A 21,531-nucleotide genomic window follows, 5' to 3' on the forward strand; every position below is an offset into this window, starting at 1 on the left:
GTTTACATGTAATGTTCATATGTGTAAATAGACATGTCTTCATGATGTAGTTTATATTGTTATCACGAGGGATTTATCTTATTTACGAGAGATTAGGACCACCCAAATACACCCCAGTGGGATTCAATGGGTATATATATACACTTATATATTGCTTGCATTGTTATAAAATAACATAATTTTATATTTATTGTACCATATTTATATTAAATGTGTAAATCCATTAAATTTACATATCTAAGCTTATAATTGTCAAATGTTATATATGTATAGCTTATAAGTGTAGTAGATTATTATTTAGTCTGCTTCGGTTTTGATGTACTGGATATAATTGTATTTGTTGTTCCAGGGTGTCAGTTTATCACCACAGAAAATAAATTAATCAGACCTCACACCCTAGCCTGTGTCATTATGTTTTTGGGATAACAATTGTTTTACATGAGGCTGCTTAATAAGTGTTCATATTTTTAAGTTTACTTTTTCAACTGATGTATGCAATAATATGGCCACCCCACTGTAACAAATTTCATGACACTTTGAACTACAATGACTGAGTAATAGCAACAAATATGTTTGAACCTCTTGAACAAATTGAGGTGTCATCATGTTTACTCCCACTACAAATATACCAAAATAAATGGCTGTGTAGGTTAAGCTTATTCTTCACTGGTCCAGTGGTTTCTGAGGAGAAGCTGCTTATAGATACTGATGATGATGCTGGTGACAGCTATTATTGAAGTTAGACAAGCAGGTTATAAAATAAGCTCACTTGACTTTCAGTCATGTGAGCTAAAAATGTATATTACACACCAGAAAATATGGCTTTCATGTTTTGTTTCAATTCATTTGTTAGGTTGAGCAATGTTCCTGCCACATGTCATCCTGTAAATAATTGAATCTGGACCTGACAATTAAGCGATTGATATTGTGACACGCCATCCACCAAGCCAGATCATTGGTTGCCTTCTTACAACCAGCAAAGGTGGCTGGGCACCAATTGTAGAACCCACATGAGAATTTTTAGTCTGAGTACAGGGATTTTTTTATAAAGATTACTTGCAGTTTGGTCTAAGAAGTTGGATAGGATCATTTGTTGAAGTGGAGGGTTTAATAGAGCAATATTTTACTTGTCAATATCTGGTATATATCAGAGCTCCAGATAAGTTTTTGGTGTTGTGGGTATTTTACCCATGCATTTAAAAATCATTGGGTATCAGTAATTCTATCTGGGTATTCAAATTTCTGTTACCCACTAGTTTTTTCACATGTGGGTATTTAAGTTAAATATTTAAAAACACTATTCATCTAGTCCCTGCAAACTGTTGTCGTGTGGGTTCGAGAGCTTTATAGGACTCAAAAATACCACGATACTTCCACAAGAAAGTATGATGGCAAATGATGTAAGTGTCATCGTTTGGCAAGGTTGACTTAATGCCCATTTATAATTTCAAAATAAGTTGCTGATTTGCTAATCGAAAACGCAGGGTTACGTCACAATATTTTGATGATACGCACAAGTTGTTTTTTTGTAGCGTATCTGTAATGTTCGTTACGCTTGGATTTTATTTTACTGCGTATTTCTGCATTTCTGATGTGTATTTTACGCAGATCCGCAGCTTATCGCGAGCTCTGATATATACTGGAGAACACAAATGCTGAGCAATATCAAATCTTTACCACATGAGATTATTCGCTTTTAGGAGTTCCAGTGAAAACAATGTGTGCTGGACAATCATGAAGACTGTGATCAAACGACTACTGAAAATAGTTAATACAGTACAACTTACCGTTACTGCCATGTCCTGATCGGAGCTGAGCAAGTTTTCGGTAATGATCAAATAGGACTCGAATCTTCTTCTCACACTTGGGCAAGGGCTCAAACCAGTCATAATGTTCTGAACTTACAAGTCCTTCAGGAGTGACATAATCACGCTCTCTCTTAGGTTTGGTATGCAGAGGGAATACAACATGATCTTCCTGGCCAAGACGAGCGCCCATTAGTGCTTCTTTAGAAATATAACAGCATTTCTGGTCTGAGTTTATATTCTTTGTAAGTAATACAAAGGTGATATTACATTTCCTTTTCACTTCACTGGCTTTGTCAGTAATTACAGCCCCAAACCATGGATCATCATATAAACATACTTCTGCTTTCTGTCCATCTTTGAATACAATGTCATTCATCTTGTTCTGTATTTCATCTGCCAGCTCATAATCCTCTTCTGCATATAGTAAAGCTGCATCAAACTTTAGAATTCTGCTAGACTCTGTGGGTGAACAAGGGCCAGTGTTGACTTGGGATTGAGGGTCAGTGTCTGAAGGGGGTTGAGGGTCAGTGTCTGAAGGGGGTTGAGGGTCAGTGTCTGAAGGGGGTTGAGGGTCAGTGTCTGAAGGGGGTTGAGGGCCAGTGTCTGAAGGGGGTTGAGGGTCAGTGTCTGAAGGGGGTTGAGGGTCAGTGTCTGAAGGGGGTTGAGGGTCAGTGTCTGAAGGGGGTTGAGGACCAGTGACTGAAGGGGATTGAGGGTCAGTGTCTGAAGGGGGTTGAGGGCCAGTGTCTGAAGGGGGTTGAGGGTCAGTGTCTGAAGGGGATTGAGGGTCAGTGTCTGAAGGGGATTGAGGGTCAGTGTCTGAAGGGGGTTGAGGGTCAGTGTCTGAAGGGGGTTGAGGGTCAGTGTCTGAAGGGGATTGAGGGTCAGTGTCTGAAGGGGATTGAGGGTCAGTGTCTGAAGGGGGTTGAGGGTCAGTGTCTGAAGGGGGTTGAGGGTCAGTGTCTGAAGGGGGTTGAGGGCCAGTGACTGAAGGGGGTTGAGGGTCAGTGTCTGAAGGGGGTTGAGGACCAGTGACTGAAGGGGGTTGAGGACCAGTGACTGAAGGGGGTTGAGGGTCAGTGTCTGAAGGGGGTTGAGGGCCAGTGTCTAAAGGGGGTTGAGGGTCAGTGTCTGAAGGGGGTTGAGGGTCAGTATCTAAAGGGGGTTGAGTGTCAGTATCTGAATTGGGTTGAGGGTTGGTATCTAAAGGGGGTCGAGAACCAGTGTCTGAAGGGGGTTGAGGGTCACTTTCTGAAGGGGGTTGAGGTTTAGTGTCTGAATGGGATTGTGGGTCAGCATCTGCCTGAGGTTGGTTAGTATCTGTCTGGGGTTGAGGGCTAGTGTTGGCTTGGGGTTGAGGGTCAGTATCTGAATGCGTTTGAGAACCAGTGTCTGCCTGGGTTTGAGGGTCAGTGTAGGCCTGGGGTAGAGGGTCAGTGTAGGCCTGGGGTTGAGGGTCAGTATCTGCCTGGGGTTGAGGGCCATTGTCTGCCTGGAGTTGCGGTTCAGTATCTGTCAAGGCTTGAGGAACAAGGTCTTTGGGGGATTTAGGGCCAGTGCTTTGGGAGTCACACATCTCCATTTGTAGTCAATGACTTTTAATACCAGAAAGTCCAATCGTGATTATTGTGAGTGTCTGATGGGCGGAGTGCAAGATCATTGTACACATTTGGTCTCCCGAGTTGATCTCTGTGGAGGGAGTATAATGACTATCATCCCGATTCCCCTTCTGCCATGAATGTTGAACACCACACCTCTGCAGTGCTCCATCTAAAGAAGAAACAATGTGATTATAAATCAAATTATTTGTGTAGCTTTGATCATTTTTCTTTTCAAAGAATTTCTCTTAACAGCTTTATAGTATGTAATGTATAGAAAGGACAATGGGACAAGATTATCTACATACATAAAAAGGACTCTTCTGTGTAAAGGAGAAATACAACAAAACCATAAAATCTCTTAATGGAGATATTATAAGCAGATACATGTTTGAGCTGTACTCTTGAATTTCTACAACAAAAGTTTATTCCTGGTTCCATGTAAATGACAAAATATGAAATTAAAGACTTTGCATGATAAAAGCACATCTATATCAAGAACTTTATATATTCACTGAATTTATATATGATTTTATATCTTGAATGTTTTCTAGTTCACTGTTTCAAAATTGTACTCTACTATGCATTGGTCCTACTATGGATTATTTCATAATCAATTATTGTTAATGGGTAGAAATGAATGATGAGAATGCAATTATGAAATAGATAAAATCCTAATATATAATATTTTCCTAAAGAATTTTGCCAGAGAGACAAAAATACTGTGGCATTGAATTCATAACGAAATTAAATATTCATTTATCACAATAAACGGTTGAAATATATGTAAGAAATCCAAAATTCTTCGGTATTAAAAAAGTCTCGGTCTTTTTAATTACAGAATTACTTAGCGTTAGAATGACGATGCTTGGCGTTTTGTTCATTTGCCTGGGCAGGTGATCAAAGGGAGGTAATACACCTAAGGCGGTGGTAAAATCATACATCAGACGTCGAACAAACACGGGATAGAATCATAGGATGAAAAAAAAAAAATATTACAAGAAACCTAACCGTTCCTTAGAGCGATATTTAGCACCTAAAGGTCACATCAACGAAAATCAGGGTCTCTAATGTGGCAGAAAGATATTCTCGAATTATGATAAACTTCGACGTTCGTAAACTTACTGGTCAGGGGTTCCGTCATATAGATTCTGTAGTCTGATCGAGACTAGGCCGACAAAACTCGATTAGCGGGTCTAAACAGGAGTCTTACATGGATTCCCTACTGTCGTGATAACTTTCCATGTGTAATCAAACGTCATTTGTTGGATTAATTTACTACATATATACACTACACAGTGGGAACACGTTATTGTTTGTTTTCGTGATGAGTATGATATTCACGCCTGTCATCCTAACTGAGATCCTATAATACGTTGGTATATTAATTTCAGTATATGTGTAAACTGTAACAGTTTGAATTTAGATTTACCTTTCGCTGCCTACGGTATTCGGAACCATGGGGCACGCCCTTGCGGTAGATCGAGCCACGTAGGCATTTAGATAGCTACTTTCGCTTTGAAATGAGGCTGTGTCATGCAAATCGGGCCGGTCAGGGGTCGCCGGTTTGCCTTGAACCTAACCGGACCAGGAAGCGGATCAAGGTGGCAGAATTCATCAAATACATGAAAACAATGTTTTTTTTAATTATATTGTTCTTTTTCCCCACATGAATACAAAGCCTTTACAACAGTATTTATAATATGCATATCAATATGCACGGTGTGATGTGTTGAGTAACAGAGCATCCACACATTCATAATACACAAGTCATTATTCACAGAGACATTTTTGTTGAGTAGCAACGATTCTACGTACAGAGGGTACCAAAGTACTGCATTGCACTGTAAGCCTTAAACATACAGTAACTATTTACATTTATCAGAGGGGTACACAAAGTACGTGATCTAGACATTGTTGTCGGACTTTCATTTTTGAGTGGGTTAGATTGCTGACTTTGCGTACTTGCAAATAGGTGCCTCACCCTGAGAATGGGTTCGAAACCCGGATGGGACTCAACCCAAAAAGTACTAGAATTTGTATTTTACTGAGGAAGTGTTATTCCCAAATATAACATTTGTTACATTTGATCACTTTCAAAATGGCATAGTGTGTTCATACAGTAACTACTTGTTAAGTTATGATGGTATTATGTCGTTTATTATTCTCACGGTCTCACGGTATCATTTGCCTTTCGACCCGTGAAGATCCGGTGTGGAATAGGTCTTCAGCAACCCATGCTTGCCGTAAAAGGCGACTACGCTTGTCGTAAGAGGTGACCAACGGGATCGGGTGGTCAGGCTCGCTGACTTGGTTGATGCATGTCATCGTATTCCAAGTGCGTGGATCGATGCTCATGATGTCAATCACTGGATTGTCTGGTCAATACTCGATTATTTCATTCCGCCGTCATATAGCTGGAATATTGCTGAGTGCGGCGTTAAACAACAAACAAACAAAACAAATGGTGTATTTAATTATTTATCTTGACCATGCTAAAGGTACGGTATACGACATCAAGTTTTCATGAGGAACTTTGCTCAGGCTACTATTTAGGTCCGTGATTAAAGTAATTCAAAACATCTGATGAATATTTCCCCGACATTACCCAGCTGAGAATCAGGTCTGTAGAGCAAAATCAAAACGCCGCTATAGTTTGTGACACCGTAGTTAGTGGATGTTGGTTGTTTTGACTCTTAATCTGTCTGCCTCAGCTGACTTTTTCGCCGCCTCGGTCTGATGTTGTTCAATACGACTGGGATTTTTTCCTCGATGGCATCTTGATAGATCCGTTCGCATTTGTAAGTCCACGTGAGAAAACACGTTCTCATTTCGATTAATAAATGTAAAAGAAATTATTCAAATATATTTAATATCTATATTGTAGATAATTGATATGACATTCCACAGTGACATGTCAGTTTTGAACATGCGCTTTCGTTTTCCTTTCGAAACAAATTTGTTTCGCTGAAATGAAATAGGTTTCTTGGAGTTATCTGCCCTTCCAGGAAAACACTCTTTGTATTACGACTAATAACAAAATAGGAGTATTTCTATTGCAAAGAAGGGATATTAGCCTTGAAAACGTACAATTACGACACCTAACTTTGTCAATGATCTATCCATATTTTAGTTTAATTGACCAATGAATGTTTATACACATAAATATATGAATAAAAAATCACAATACTGTCTTAAGTCATTTGTAATAATACTCGTCGTTACATTAGTAGTTGGCATGTTGGTTGATCTAATTGAACAGTTCCAATCTGGTTCACAATACTAATATTCTCGCACTGGAAAGACACCGATTGGTTTGCACGTAGCTGGCGAAATGGAAATGGTGAGCATGTTTATACATGATCTAGGTGCTTTTCGATCTCTTACTCTTAGATCACGAAAAAAACGAACTTTTACTCACTGTCTCAAGGAGTCTTGCAAGCTCTCAAACGCTCTTGCAAGTCCATTTTTGGAAATGCACTAAGGATGCGGTAAATATGTCTAGTTTTGTGCTGGATACACGTGTATTAAGCATTTATCGTGTTTGTTCAGACAATATTTGGTTGTAAACATATTTCTGTTCTGCTACGTGTAGTGTGTAGGTCCTATAGGCTATCTGTATATTGCAGCTACACTAGGCTAATCACACTAATATTTGATGTGATGACTGAGAATTCCACAAGGCCTGAGATCGTTGCGTTGGCGAAGTGTGTATGTAGATACTGATGATTTCACTTAATCTAATGCAGTACAGTAATATGGACACGCAAATGATTAATTTTAGTCGTAACCATGGTTACTAGCTGGTTACCTTTGTGATTAATGGGGCACTGATCTAAAGCAATTCCCCGGGACTGGTTGTTGCCTTTGTTATTGTTTTTTTTTCGGACCCGGATGATATAGCAGAAACCTAGACTAGTTCGCAGCATGTGCTGCGCAATTTGTAAGCGCATTTGTCACTTTTATTGACAGTAGAGGGTCGTATTTCATATTGGAAATAATAAGGAAATGTAGGTATCTTTGTGGGTAGCATCAGAAATGATGACGAAGTTTTGATAACTCACTTGCTTGGTAATTGTGCGATTTTCGTTTACACTATTTTGACTTGCAACAGAAAGTAAATATTTCTCATAAGCATTGCTTATTTTATCGTGTTTATATTTTTACAGTCAAAATGTGAAAAAAATTTCACTTAGGAAATTTATTAAACGCCTGAATATTCAGTTATTTTACAAATTGACTGAATAATGTCCATCTGTATTATTATGACCACGAATTCCAAACATTTTTATGTTTAATATTATCCCCAAGAGTGAGTGAGTGAGTTTGGTTTTATGCCGCTTTTAGCAATATTCCAGCAATATCACGGCGGTATCCCCAAGAGACTGAAAATGTTACGATGAAAAGTACATTTCTATATTGTTTGGCTTCTAATCATACATAATAATCTATTGTGATGTTTTTAGGCCCTATTGATCGTCTTAACCAATTTTGGTCAATCTGTTAAAGAAATGAACAGATTTTTCTGTCAAAATGACATAAATATTTACACATTTTATGAATTGCCTGAGAGAATCACATTTTACAAATTGACTGTAATTTATGAAGGAAAAGACTTGTGAAAACAACGTCTATTGTGCATCGAAGAATTTCCCAACCAAGACATAGGGGAACAAGAATGAATCTGTCCAATGCTACTGCAAATGAAGGAAAACAAAATGCGAATATCATAATTAGAACCTACCAAATTTATGTGTATAATTTTAGGCAGCTTCCTTGTTTGAGGAATGTATGCGTGAATATCCACACAAAGGAACAATATCCCAAACGTCTGCATCTGTACAAAGAAACTTATTCGATGTCACATGTCTCTGTAAAAATCAAATATTTTCAAATATCACTTAGATTGTGTCAGGTGATTCACATAGGTGTCAAGTCTCAAAGGTCTGCTGAGAAAGCCCAAGTGACAACTATTTTCATAACGTCCACGGTTCCCCCCAAAATCCCATTATTATCGTATTATCGGTTAACCTTTGAACAAAGTATGTTGTTTTTACATCAACACTTCACGCAAGGATATGAGTGTATTCCCTTTGTTTTAGTAAACCTAGACATGTAAACACTAGGGCTGCAACGAATACACTATGGGTCGAATACGATTCATATCACGAATATAGGGTAACAAATACGAATATTAATTCACAATTACAATAACAAGTCATCAGTTTATGTATTATTTATTATATTCAGTGAAACAATAACATCATCATATTTATATATACATGTATATATATATGTATGTATGTATGTATGTATGTATGTATGTATGTATGTATGTATGTATGTATGTATGTATGTATGTATGTATGTATGTATGTATGTATGTATGTATTTATGTATGTATGTAATAAATTTTTATACTGCACTTATCCAGGTACTAGTATCTGCTCAAATGCGACAATGACCAGTGAAAACAATACTATCAAATTATATATTATTAGAGTGTTGTCATTGAAAGAAATCTATGCATATAATATGTTGTTATGGATATTTTTAGGTACAGGGTATGTAAATATACATGATAGCATATTAATAAATATTTGATTCTTGTGGCCATGAAAACGAATTCAATTCATGAATTGTTACGGTTTGATACACTGAATATGTGAGTGAATCGTAACAGCCCTAGTAGACACTCACTTTTGACATATCTACCGTGCAAGATAACAGTGATTAATCAATCAATGTATTTCCTGTTAATCCTTTGATGACTACAAACGATCCGCTGATTTACAAAAAAAAGTAAATCAACTGATCATTTATCTCTTGCTGGGCTGCCACATGCATATTACATAACACACATTTCACCTCACTTCAAAACTGGATTTAGATTGAATAATTACCCAAGGCACAATAAATGCCAAATGGGAACCTTCGTCAGGTATTCCGAGTGGTGCTACCACTAATTATACCTGTAATAAATTCATTAACTGAGCATCAAGTGAATGACGACAAATACACAAGTGTAGGGTTGTACCAGAAAACGTGGATGACAACAAGGGAGTAGTAATCGTTTTATCGACGCACTCCGAAATACGAAAATGCTTTCACTGCATTGATACTTTTTATAAAACTATAACAATCAGGGATATTTTCAAATGACGACAACCGATGAGCTACGCCTTTGATTTTGTCTGTTTGTTTAGGCTGAAGAAATTAATTAACATGCGCTCTTTGTTGAAATCTTTATAGATCACGGTTAACCAATCAGTGTTCAGAAATGGGTAAAACATAAATTGCCTCCAAGTTTATTTTGCTGTCCTTGCAGACGGTAGCCCAGTCTCTGGTCACGCTCAGTTGCGTTGCGTATCATCCGGGTACTAACGGTGAAAAACAATAACAAAGACAACAACCAGTCCCGGGGAATATTGCTTTAGATCAGTGCCCCTTTATCATAGAGAAATTTATCATCCACCATTTCATGATATGAACATCATATATTATTTATATCATGGCCAATTCATGATATCTGTCAATTTGTATTTTACTTTATTTGTCCTTATTGGCTCATATATGCAACTGTCAGTGATTTGTGCTAAAGTGGTAATAGTGGTAAGTGGTGCCAAATGCAGAAAATCTCAAGAACCCCAGGACCCCTCTTTACTTAGACACTGCGTGGTGTATGAGTCGTGGCTAAGATGTATTGTGAAGGATGAAAGGGGCCTGGTGCCCACATGGTGTTGCTCTCCCTTACATTACATGCCATTATGTATGTATAACCATGATAAGATTGGATGTAATAAACATGCGGTGAAGCCAGTGTGATGTGATGTGAAACATACAATATGCTTATAAGGATAAGGATTTAAACCTGTATTCAATTACTGCAGCAACAAGCCTTCAGGTGCCCACATGCCCAAGGACCCCAGAATTGCATTCTAACTGGAAGTTACAAATTAAAGTGTCAAATTACACAGAATGTGCCCTTGGGTCGACCTAGTCACTGTGAACTCAATCATTGGCACATGCTCTTTCCAAAATTGCTCAACATGCTGTATTTGTCAAACCTAGTTTTTGTGGGCCTTTTGTAAATTCACCATGCTTAGATTTTGATCTGGCTCTAAGCTCAAGCAAACAGTATCTTTGAGAAATTTGGAAAAAGAGACCACTATTCCAAACATGCCAATCAATTTCTCATTGGGTATTTTTGTGTCAAGCAATAGCAGTGGATGTAAGATGGTATAAACACAAGTAAACAAAAAGCTGTTTATCTTCAACCAGATAACCTCTTCCTACAATATGGCCTCCAGAAGTACAAATGTTAAGAACAACTTTACCCTGATATTTACTCATCAAACTTCCCATTTTGTCCCACTCAGACATGTTAGATATAAGGATTTTTGAGAGAAGCTATACTCATTGTTGGAGGATAATGTTTTACAACTGATGCACTTTAATGCATATTACATTGAGTACAGAAATGGAAGGACTACAACTACCTTTTCTTCTATTGGACCGGAGTGACTGGATACACATTGTCTGTATTGTGGCTTCAACATAGTCCCAACTCCAAATAACAAAAGTGAAGGCATGATAGGACTATTAGGAATTACTAATATTAACATTATTTAATGTTTTTCCTTATCTACATTTTCATGGGGGCTAGAGACTAAAAAGAGTTTCTGTTGTTCTTTCCATTTTTTGTGCTGGAGTGTTTGATTAGTTTATATTGTTAATATCTAAATCTATCATCTATGCAGATATGTGTTTATGCATCAAGGTCACATCTGCCTATCTATATACAGCATTTCTCAAACCTTAATTACTTCAGTTGTGTATGTAGTGTATTTAGTTCATGATCATGATGATAATTAAGACCCCATTTGGTAGCGTTGTAGCAAGGGACCACTGTAATTACAATTAATCTGTGATCAATGTTAGAGCTCTGAGTTTCTGTATGAATATTTTGAGCAATGACCTGCACTTCTGATGTTACATGGCACTGCTGGAAGGTGTGTCAGAAATTTTTCAGTAGTCAAATCATATATATTTCATGTATTTTACTTGCAAAGATTCAAAGAAAATGCAGGTGATATGGGCATGATGGTATCGAAATGTAATTTGGCCATGCTTGCCTAGTTTATATCATATTGATAACAGTGTTTGACTGTGATACATGATCAACCTGTTATTTTTCTATCACTCACAGTTCACTTTGACCATGTTGACTTCTGATTTGTCTAAGTTCATATGTGCTAGTCAACTTGAATGATAATTTCATGTTTAAAAGTACTAGTCAGCCAACAGACAGTTCTCATGTTCCACTATGTCTCCATGTTCTAGGTGCCAGAGCTGGAAAGTAAGCATGTCCACATCAGGGATCCCGAGTTTGTGAAGAAAGCCATTGAACACATGACTAAGGATGGAGCAAGTAAACTACAGGTATACCATTGTTCACCTGTAGACCACCTACATTGTCTAGTGGTAGAGCATTTGCCCAAAAAGAGGAAGGTGTACAGTTCGGTATCATAAATTTTTTTAACTTATCCTGCATTACTCCGTATTGCATTTACTGCTGTCTTTGACAGAGTGACGAACTGTGTGAGATCCAGCTGCTGAAGAAAGTTGTCCCAACCAGCTCAGGAGGCAGCGCCCTCTCACAGTCGGCACGTGACCCGGAAGTCATGATGTCACACAAAAACACATAACTGCTTTGTCACCTCCACGGACAGACGTACTTTGTATCCCTTGTGGAAATTAAAGCTTATTATTTGTTTTTTATATTTTGCGTGTTTCTACATTCATTATATGCTGCTACATTGTTACCTGTTATGGGCCGTGACCTTAGGGTCTTCCCATTCGTAAATTGTAACGTTTATCGCTCGTCTGTGGCTCACGTCACAGTAATTTACGGGCGCAATGTTGTTCCCGCCATTTTGTTTTCTTTCCCGCCATTTTAGCCATTCACCACGTGGCCACGTAATGTCGTGTTCTGCGTTTTGAATTCTCTCTTTGGCTTGGGTAATACATTACATTGATGTATGTTGTTTTGGTGTGCTTAAAGCCTTGCCTTTTCGCTACCTCTCAGCGTAATTGTTTCTTCTCATAAACTTCAATATAATACGAAGTTTTTGAGTTACATTATGTCTCCCGTACTCTGTGGTTTTGCCACATGGTTACGTGTTTGCACATGGTTATGTGTTTGCTTAAAGCTATGCTTTTTCGCTACCTTTTAGCGTCATTGTTTGATCTCATAAACTTCATTGAAATACAAAGTTTCTGAATCACATTATGCTTCCCATACTTTGTGATTGGCCACATGGTTATGTGTTTGCTTAAAGCTATGCTTTTTCGCTACCTTTTAGCGTCATTGTTTGATCTCATAAACTTCATTGAAATACAAAGTTTCTGAATCACATTATGCTTCCCGCACTTTGTGGCTTTGCCACATAGTTATGTTTTGCTTAAATTCCAGATTTTCTGCCTCGCTGCACTTGTTGCCGCGGGAACAAATCTGGTCGGGGCCGCCCCTTTCTGCCGTGATTGTACGACGCCCTGTACTTTCACAAGGCAGTGCCGATGTTGCAGTCATTCGTCGCTGTGATCCTTCAGCTCATACGAGTATCCAGGACACACCTCGCTCAACGTGCTCGTCGACCCCCACCTACGTTGACGGCAGCAGCGCTCAGCGGAGCTTCGCAGTGCTCCCAGCACCAACGGCGGCTCTCAACGTAGAGTCTGCCTCCCATGGCACGACATACGACCGTTCACGGTCTCCTGCTCCACCGGCGGCTCCAGCGCTCCCAACGTAGAGTCTGCCTCCCCTGGCATGATGTCTCCGGCGCCCCCGGCGCCTCTGATGTCCCTGCGCTCCCGGCGCTCCCGGCGCCTCCGATGTCCCGGCGCTCTCGACGCCTCCGATGTCCCGGCGCTCCCGGCGCCTCCGATGTCCCGGCGCTCTCGGCGCCTCCGATGTCCCGGCGCTTCCGGCGCCTCTGATGTCCCGGCGCTCCCGCCGCCCGGCGCCGGATATATCATAGGCGCTTCTTCCGTAACTCTAGAGGCGCCTATGATATATCCGGCGCCTAAGATGACCTCCGGCGCCCAGATCAACAAGCTTTATCAAGCTCAGATCAACAAGCCGACTATCCGATCTTCTTCTGCGGCTTAAGGGGCACCATCGGCAATCGCCTCCCCGGCGCCACTGCCCTCTTCTCTTGCTGCCCTCTTCTCTTGCTGCCGTCTCATAACTCGTCACACGGAGAAGCATGGTGAAACAACTGTCGCCGCTCCTGTCGCTACTCTCCCGTCGGTCTTCGGGATCGTGACTATCGTTCTACTTCCTGGGTGGAATCTTTTCAACCAATAGACAGTTGGTCTGATTCAACTTGCCCACTGAGACGTTATCCATAATCCCGTCGTTTAAAGCGCTATGATTCCGGAGAGATGACCTGCGGGTTTCAATCGAAACTATCGTTCTACTTCCTGGGTGGAATCTTTTCAACCAATAGACAGTTGGTCTGATTCAACTTGCCCACTGAGACGTTATCCATAATCCCGTCGTTTAAAGCGCTATGATTCCGGAGAGATGACCTGCGGGTTTCCATCGAAACAGAGCGTCATGTGAACAGCGTCTGTATCAGATGGTTACATTAGTATATTAAGCTTAGCGAGTTGTTTTTAGATATTGTCAGGTAATACTTTGGGAACAGGTTAGGGTCAGGGAAGCGACTCTCCCGTCGGTCTTCGGGATCGTGACTATCGTTCTACTTCCTGGGTGGAATCTTTTCAACCAATAGACAGTTGGTCTGATTCAACTTGCCCACTGAGACGTTATCCATAATCCCGTCGTTTAAAGCGCTATGATTCCGGAGAGATGACCTGCGGGTTTCCATCGAAACAGAGCGTCATGTGAACAGCGTCTGTATCAGATTCGACGACGACATCCACTTACAAAGAGTTTACTTCGTCGACATCGCCGACACCAACGCTGTTCTACCCTACCCTACCCTAGCGCCAGCGTTCCTGAAAGAGACTCTTCCTCGGCGCTCCCCGGGTTTTCCACGACGCCCATGGGGTTCCGTGTTTTATCGCAAAACTCGGGTACACCACTTGATCGTCTCTCACACAGTTCATTGAGGATTGTCTGTGTGTGGAGTTTGCACCTCAGTTCCGACTCCAAGGCGGTTTTCTCGGCTACTGCGCAGAGTGATTTACATGTCACGTGTCAAGTACTCGGACTGTCAACAACTCCGACCGGAATTAGGTCAACTTACCATGGCAAGGGGTGCCATGTATTTCTACAGATTGGTTTCCATGTCTACCTGTACGCTTGGTGCTACCACTCAACCAGGCGCCTGTCGCAGTCCATCCATGCACGGATGTTGGAAACAATAGACCTCCTCTACCAACACGGCTGTCACGAGGAACCTTGTTTCATCAACCCTTCGCTATAAGAACGATAGCGCCTATAGGCGTTCAAGGGATGGAAAAGATCGCCTTCCTTCGTCCGGTTTGATCTTTTCGACTACGACACCCCAACCCTAGATCTGTTTGCCTCATATCTGAATGAGGCCAGCTGTCGTCTTCCATTCCACCTGTGCCGGATACGACCGCTGTGGCAGTCGAAGCCTTCCATCGTTCCTGAGAAGGATTACGCGTGTACGCTTTTCCGACTCCGGTTCTCCCTCCCATGGTTCTTCAGAGATCCAGGCCACTCGACCCCTGCCATTGACTTTGGTCTCGCCTTATTGGTCAGCCAGAAGTTTGGTTATCGACCTCCGAAACATACCCAGAGACAACCCCTGGAACTTCCGGTGTGGTCCAACCTTCTGCTCCATCCACACGGTCTGTTGCCACACCCTCATACCCGCATGTTATCGTCTGCACGCCTGACACACCTGCAGAAAGCCAAGGGCTATTCGGCTAGAGCAACCAAGGCTATTGCTTCAGCCCACCGTTGTCAAGATCACAGATAATCTTGTATATTTTAATTATATGTTAGTACTTCAGATAGATGTATTACGGTATGGTTACATTAGTATATTAAGCTTAGCGAGTTGTTTTTAGATATTGTCAGGTAATACTATGGGAACAGGTTAGGGTCAGGGAAGCGTGACTGGGTACGGCTGATAGCTGGGGAGTTAATTGGTGTAACAATAGGGAGGTCAGGGGTAGCTTGGGCTTTGGGGTCAGTTTAAATAGCGGGGCAGGGTAATAATTTGTACAGTCAGCCAGAATCAGCATGGTCATGTAAGGCATGGACTAATATTGTGGGAGACTTCTACTCTGGTTGGCGTAAGTTTTTACATTTATTGTTTCATGTTGAATTGTATTTTAGAGGATAGAATTTTGAGTTATGTATTTTTTCCAAACGTAATTATATACACATATTGATGGTAATAGCGTAAAGCCACTGTAACAAATAACCACAACATGATCAAAGTATAAACAGTTCAACTCAGTAATATGTAAATCGGAGTATTGGTGCATGGCTGTATGTATTGTGAGGTAGTGACACATACCTCAGTGACTGTAATTGCGTATATTACATTGTAGTGTCCCGGAACTGGCCGGTTAACCTTAGAGTGCGTAGGAGGGAAGAACCTCCGATATTACGTAGGAGGAAGTAACAACCTCCAACATCACGTAAGGAGAGAAGTTCTCCGACCCAACGTAAGGAGAGAAGTATCTTCGTCTCCGTGGCACATCGTAGGATGAACACAGCCGTGGCATCCATGTAAACAGGCACCCCTAACTCCGTGGGGACAACATCGCCTGGGTGGAAAGATCACCATTCGTTATTACGAGGAAGAATTCTCGTATGAACTGCTCAATAACATCAGAGATTCTAAAGTTCTGTATAGAACTGTTGTGACAGTGACAGTGAAGTGGCTTTGTATCTTTTGGTTGTTTTTTTTTTGTGGTTGTGTGTTGTTGTTGTATATATATATATATACACACACAAAGTTTTACTGTGTATTAGTTGTGTTATTCTTAGAACATTTGTATTAGTGTTAGTATTGTTAGAAGTAGACTATTAGTATTAGGATAGGGTAGCGTGATAGTTTTATTGTTAGTAGTAGATATTTGTATTGTTAGTAGTAGATATTTGTATTATTAGTAGTAGACATTTGTACTGTTAGTATTAAGTTTTAGTATTAGTAGTAGGTGGTAGTATTGTTATTGGTAGGAGAAGCTAGTTTAGTTAGTTGTGTTAGTTAATTTGGTATTAGTTTGAATTTAGATATTGTTATTGGGATTTAAAATTACTTTAAGGGAGGGAATAAATCTGTATTACAACTTCATTTGTGTTTGTGGTTGATTCAATACGTGACAACCGTCCATCTACAGGGGGACTGTATGCTGATAAATGATGCTTGTTCCAGGCATTTTGTTCTGACAAACACCAGGATCCGATGACAGCATCACCGCAGATCCTGGATCAGTTCCTTCTGTACTTGCGTAGCACCCGTCGGTTGAAGGGCTTACCACCCCCACACACCTGGTCGCCATCTACTCCGTTCTGGCCATCCCGGACGATCGGAGAAAGACGAAAATTCCCGACCTACGGGCCTGGCTGCGCTCGTTCAGTCTTGAAGACCTGAAGGCCAAGTTCGGACCGCCTGCGTTGGATCTGAATGTGGTCTTCAACGCCCTTCGAACCACTCCCCTCGTCTTCCTTCTACGACCTTAAGTAGAAGACGGGTGTTTCTACTGGTTTTGACTACTCCCGCTCGAGTCCATATACAGCACGCCCTCGACGTCTCCCGTGCCCGGTTCGAATGCGGTACCCAGGGCGCCGTTCATCATGGACCGTACTGGGACGTCAGCGTAAAGACTCAACTCCCAGGACAGCCTGATAGATCATTCCTTGTCCCCTCCCCCCTCGTCCAGTGTGGGTGCCGAGGATGAGGATGAGCGTCATTATGCCCAGTAAGGGCACTGAAGGTTATTCTACGATCTAAAGACTGCCGCAAGTCTAGGAAACACCTTTTTCTGCCGGTCTCCCCTTCGTCGCAGTCGTTGGTCAGCCGGAATACTTTTCCCTGTGGCTCCGGACGGCCATCCTTAAAGCTTATGAGCCGCCGGATTGGACCCTCCCCCCAAAGGCTATCACCTGAAATAAAATGAGATCAGGGCGATCGTATTTACACTGGTTCTTCACGGTATACTGTTCCATCCAGTCGTTCAGGGAAGCCTGTTCGTGGCGATCGGACACCGCCTTCACCAACCACTACTTCAGTGATGTAGCCTTGAAAGTTGTCGCCGGCGTTCACAGTTTTGGTCCCTGGTTGTAGCCCAACAGGTCATCTATCTCCGACGCCACTGATTCTCCGATACCCTGAGCGGGGCCCGTCGACCTCTCTGGTGTTTATCACCCCAGACGAGACGGATCTCTTGCGTTCCGCATTCGCTCTTAGGTCAGTTTTAGTTTTGGGTTACCCGACTCATTCTATTGCTGTCACCTATCCGGGTTTAACTTTTTGCATCAACTCTCGTTTCCTGACGACAGGAATGGTAGTAGATGTGGACACCGGCGCCGACGCCAACGCCGCTGCTTCTCTGATACCTGAGCGGTGCCCATCGACCTCACCGGTGTTCCTTGCCTCCAGCCTAGAGGGCTCTCCTGCGTTTCGCATTCGCTCTTGGGATTGGTCGTAGATTTTGCCGCCGACGCCGCTGATTCTTCGATTCCCCGAGCGGGGCCCGTCGAACTCTCTGGTGTTTATCGCCTCAGATTAGAGGGCTCTACTGCGTTTCGCTTTCGCTCTTCGGTAAGTTATATATTTTGGCTACACGCCTCATTGTATTTCGGTTACCTATTCGGGCGTTTCGTTTTTGCATCGACTCTTGTTTCCTGAAGACAGGAATGGTCGTAGATGTTCCGGTCATCACTTGTATGCGGTGCGGATTCATCGGACCTTGACGAGGGTTTAATATGGTTCACATCTGCAGGTATGCCCACCGGCCATGCCGTCTGATAAAGATGCAATACGGAGTAATGCAGGATAAGTTAAAAAATTTAGTAAAATCTAAATATTTTTTACATTTGTATACTTATCCTGCATTACGAAGTCTAAGTGCCCTCCCTTTCGCTACGCTACCTCCCCACGAAGTTTCAGATGTTATGTTTAAAGCAGTTATGTGTTTTTGTGTGACGTCATGACTTCCGGGTCACGTGCCGACTGTGAGAGGGCGCTGCCTCCTGAGCTGGTTGGGACAACTTTCTTCAGCAGCTGGATCTCACACAGTTCGTCAATCTGTCAAAGACAGCAGTAAATGCAATACGGAGTAATGCAGGATAAGTATACAAATGTAAAAAATATTTAGATTTTACTAATATTGTTATTCTGTAATTGTTTATTATTGTTTTGTAATTATTCAATCATCATGACCATGTTTGGGTTTTTTGTTATACATTTATTGCTTTTATCAGTGCACGGTTGGTTTTAAAGCCTAGATTATGTTTAAGAACTGCCATGGTATAATCAACACCCCTTAATCTCAATACTGTGGTGTGTATATTTATGTCCTGAATTGGTCAACTTGATCCAAACTGGCATGTTACTGATTACTCAAGGATTACGAAGAGATGTTTTGCTCATTGTGTAAAGATGGTAAAATCTTTCAGGTGGTGGCTGACTTTGACAGCACACTGTCCAAACACAAGCACCGCGGCCAAGTTTGTGCAACATGTCACAGTAAGTATGTTCAGGCAGTGATCACAGCAGAGATATATCCTGTATATCCCATGAACACGATTTTGTGTCCACATTGATTTGCCATTATCAAAGAAAGCTCATTTCTTTTATTTATCTTGAAATTAATCATTTGAAAAGAAACGAGTGATCATGGTGTATCCCCATGTCACACATTTTCTAGCCTCAACTCTTTTCTAGCCCCTAATCAATACCGGGTACATAACAGCAGGTGAAACTAACAATTTGAGTCCACTTGTCCTAAAAATATAGCAAAATCCTTAAAAAGGGAAAATTTCTACTAGTCGTTATGATACCTTAACTTTTGGGCAGTTTGGCAAGGACTCTAGGACTAGTGCCAATTTGTTGTTAACATGCTTAATGATGTAATCGCGGTATACGCTTCAAAGCCCATTGAAGACATCACTGTGTTTGCAACATGCTGCTGAAGTTATGTTACGATTTAATGTTCTCAAAGTTAAGACCTAATTTTAGCGTATTTGGGATGGTTATATGACACGTGATCAGAAATACTTCTTAAAAAATATTTTAAATAGTAAATTTGGAACAATAAACACCAGGCTAGCCAGGAAATCGATTTAAGGTGTAAAATGGTTTGGTGATATTCATTTTGCATGTTTTTCTGTCAAATTCTTCATTGTTCATTCCTGATCATTTGTTCCACAACGTGGCTGTGTTAGCTAGTGCACACAGTCCAGTAAGTGTCAGTCAGTGTGAGTACAGTAGGTAACTTTGTATTATAGCTGAATTGGATGGAAATAGTTAGAAATGTCCCACAATTTTTCAGGCAAAGTGTGAGAGAGCGAGTGAGTATGGTTTTACGCTGCTTTTTATCCCCCACCGGGCCAGAATGGCCTAAGGGGGATTATGCCGTGGCACTGTCTGTCTGTCTGTCTGTCCGTCTGTCCGTCCCACAGAGGGTACTAAGCTTTTGAAATCAACTCCTCCTACAGTTTCCAGAGAATATCCCTGACATTCTACACAAAAGATGTCGACATGTTGATGATACGCATATCGCAGTCCCGTTTCATTTCGACAAATTTTGACAGAGTTACTGCCCCTGTTTTACCGAGCTTCATGAAATCTACTCCTCCTCCAGTTTCCAGAGAATATCACAATATCTAACTATAACTATAACTATAGTTGGTTTCCTTGTATAAGGCTTTTGTGGGTGTGCTACATCCTTATGGTATTAGCATTCAGACTGGATTACTCCTAACAAAATGTTCTGCACCATTTGTTTCAAATGCAGTGCCATCTACTGTTGTTATTTCATAAAATACAAAAAAAATGTCACCTCGTTAAAAAATTCATTCGGTGGATGTTGTGCTCTCAGAGCACTCTTGTCGCAATATGCTAGCAATATCACTGCAAGGGACACCAGAAATGGGCTTCACACATTGTACCCATGTCGGGAATCGAACTTGGGTCTTCGGCATGACGAGTGAACTCTTTAACCAACTTTAACTGGAGCTACTTCTATTGTTCTGTTATTTCACATGACTGATCAGGCACCTCACAAGTCAACTGATGATATATTCATTTTATGGGTCAAACATGTCCTGTTCATATATATTTAGGAGAAAACAATAGCAATTTGGATCAGGAAATACTCGCCAGACTGCAGTATTGTGCAGATAGAAGGTAAATACATCTACCATAGTAAATCAAGGGCAAAGTTCGAATGACATCACACTACCTCTAGTGATGTGTTTTTCATGTGATTAACAACTTTGAATGAAACAAATCTTGGGTTGTTTGATGCATATTTTCGCACAGAGGACAAGTTCTATCCATGTTCATTATGTTAACAATAATAACAGGAGTGCTGTTTTTTAGGACTTTATCATTTGCAGAAGCCCACAGGCAGTAATTGGCTGACCTTGGGCTTCTAGTAATGAAAATACCCTGATAAATAGTGGCTCTTATTATCATACATGTTGCATGTCATACAACATCAATCAAGACAGTCTTTTGCTCTTTCTCAGATGTGTTGGAGGAAAGCCATGTCATGCCAGATTTCTTCAAAGATCAGGTACTGTTTATTATATCAATTAGACCCGTGAAGAAATGGGTGAGAATAGGTCTTCAGCAACCCATGCTTGCTGTGTGAGGCGACTATGCTTGTCGTAAGAGGCGACTAACAGGATCGGGTGATCAGGCTTGCTGATATGGTTGACATATGTTATCAAATCCCAACTGTGTAGGTCGATGCTCATGATGTCAATCACAAGATTGTCTGGTCTAGAGAGATTATTTACAGACAGCAGTCATTTAGATGGAATATTGCTGAGTGCGGTTTGAAACAACAAACAAACAATATTATAAATTAATCTTTTCAAAGTCTTTGAGTGTCTTTTCTGTTGATTTATCTATTTGTAATCATGGTAACCTTGCTGTTGA

At 41.0% G+C, this 21,531-nt stretch overlaps 2 protein-coding genes across 3 annotated transcripts in view; one reads left to right on the forward strand and one right to left on the reverse strand.

Annotated features, from left to right (window-relative positions):
• LOC139463785 (uncharacterized) overlaps positions 1 to 4,924 on the reverse strand; it is a 41,475-nt gene extending 36,551 nt beyond the window's left edge. The window contains exons 1-2 of the mRNA XM_071245093.1: positions 4,839 to 4,924; positions 1,788 to 3,578 (exon numbers count right to left, since the gene is read on the reverse strand). Coding sequence (XP_071101194.1) covers positions 1,788 to 3,390 — 1,603 coding nt within the window. The 5' untranslated portion in view covers positions 3,391 to 3,578; positions 4,839 to 4,924. The remainder of the gene's footprint in view (positions 1 to 1,787; positions 3,579 to 4,838) is intronic.
• Positions 4,925 to 6,650: 1,726 nt separating this feature from the next.
• LOC139463786 (cytosolic 5'-nucleotidase 3-like) overlaps positions 6,651 to 21,531 on the forward strand; it is a 36,931-nt gene continuing 22,050 nt past the window's right edge. For both annotated transcript variants that reach the window (XM_071245094.1, XM_071245095.1), the window contains exons 1-4: positions 6,651 to 6,749; positions 11,750 to 11,848; positions 19,041 to 19,110; positions 21,117 to 21,163. In XM_071245094.1, coding sequence (XP_071101195.1) covers positions 6,741 to 6,749; positions 11,750 to 11,848; positions 19,041 to 19,110; positions 21,117 to 21,163 — 225 coding nt within the window. In that variant the 5' untranslated portion in view covers positions 6,651 to 6,740. The remainder of the gene's footprint in view (positions 6,750 to 11,749; positions 11,849 to 19,040; positions 19,111 to 21,116; positions 21,164 to 21,531) is intronic.

The sequence above is a fragment of the Haliotis cracherodii genome, unplaced genomic scaffold (assembly GCF_022045235.1).
Source record: "Haliotis cracherodii isolate W230 unplaced genomic scaffold, xgHalCrac1.p SCAF_16, whole genome shotgun sequence".
Lineage (NCBI taxonomy): Eukaryota > Metazoa > Mollusca > Gastropoda > Lepetellida > Haliotidae > Haliotis > Haliotis cracherodii.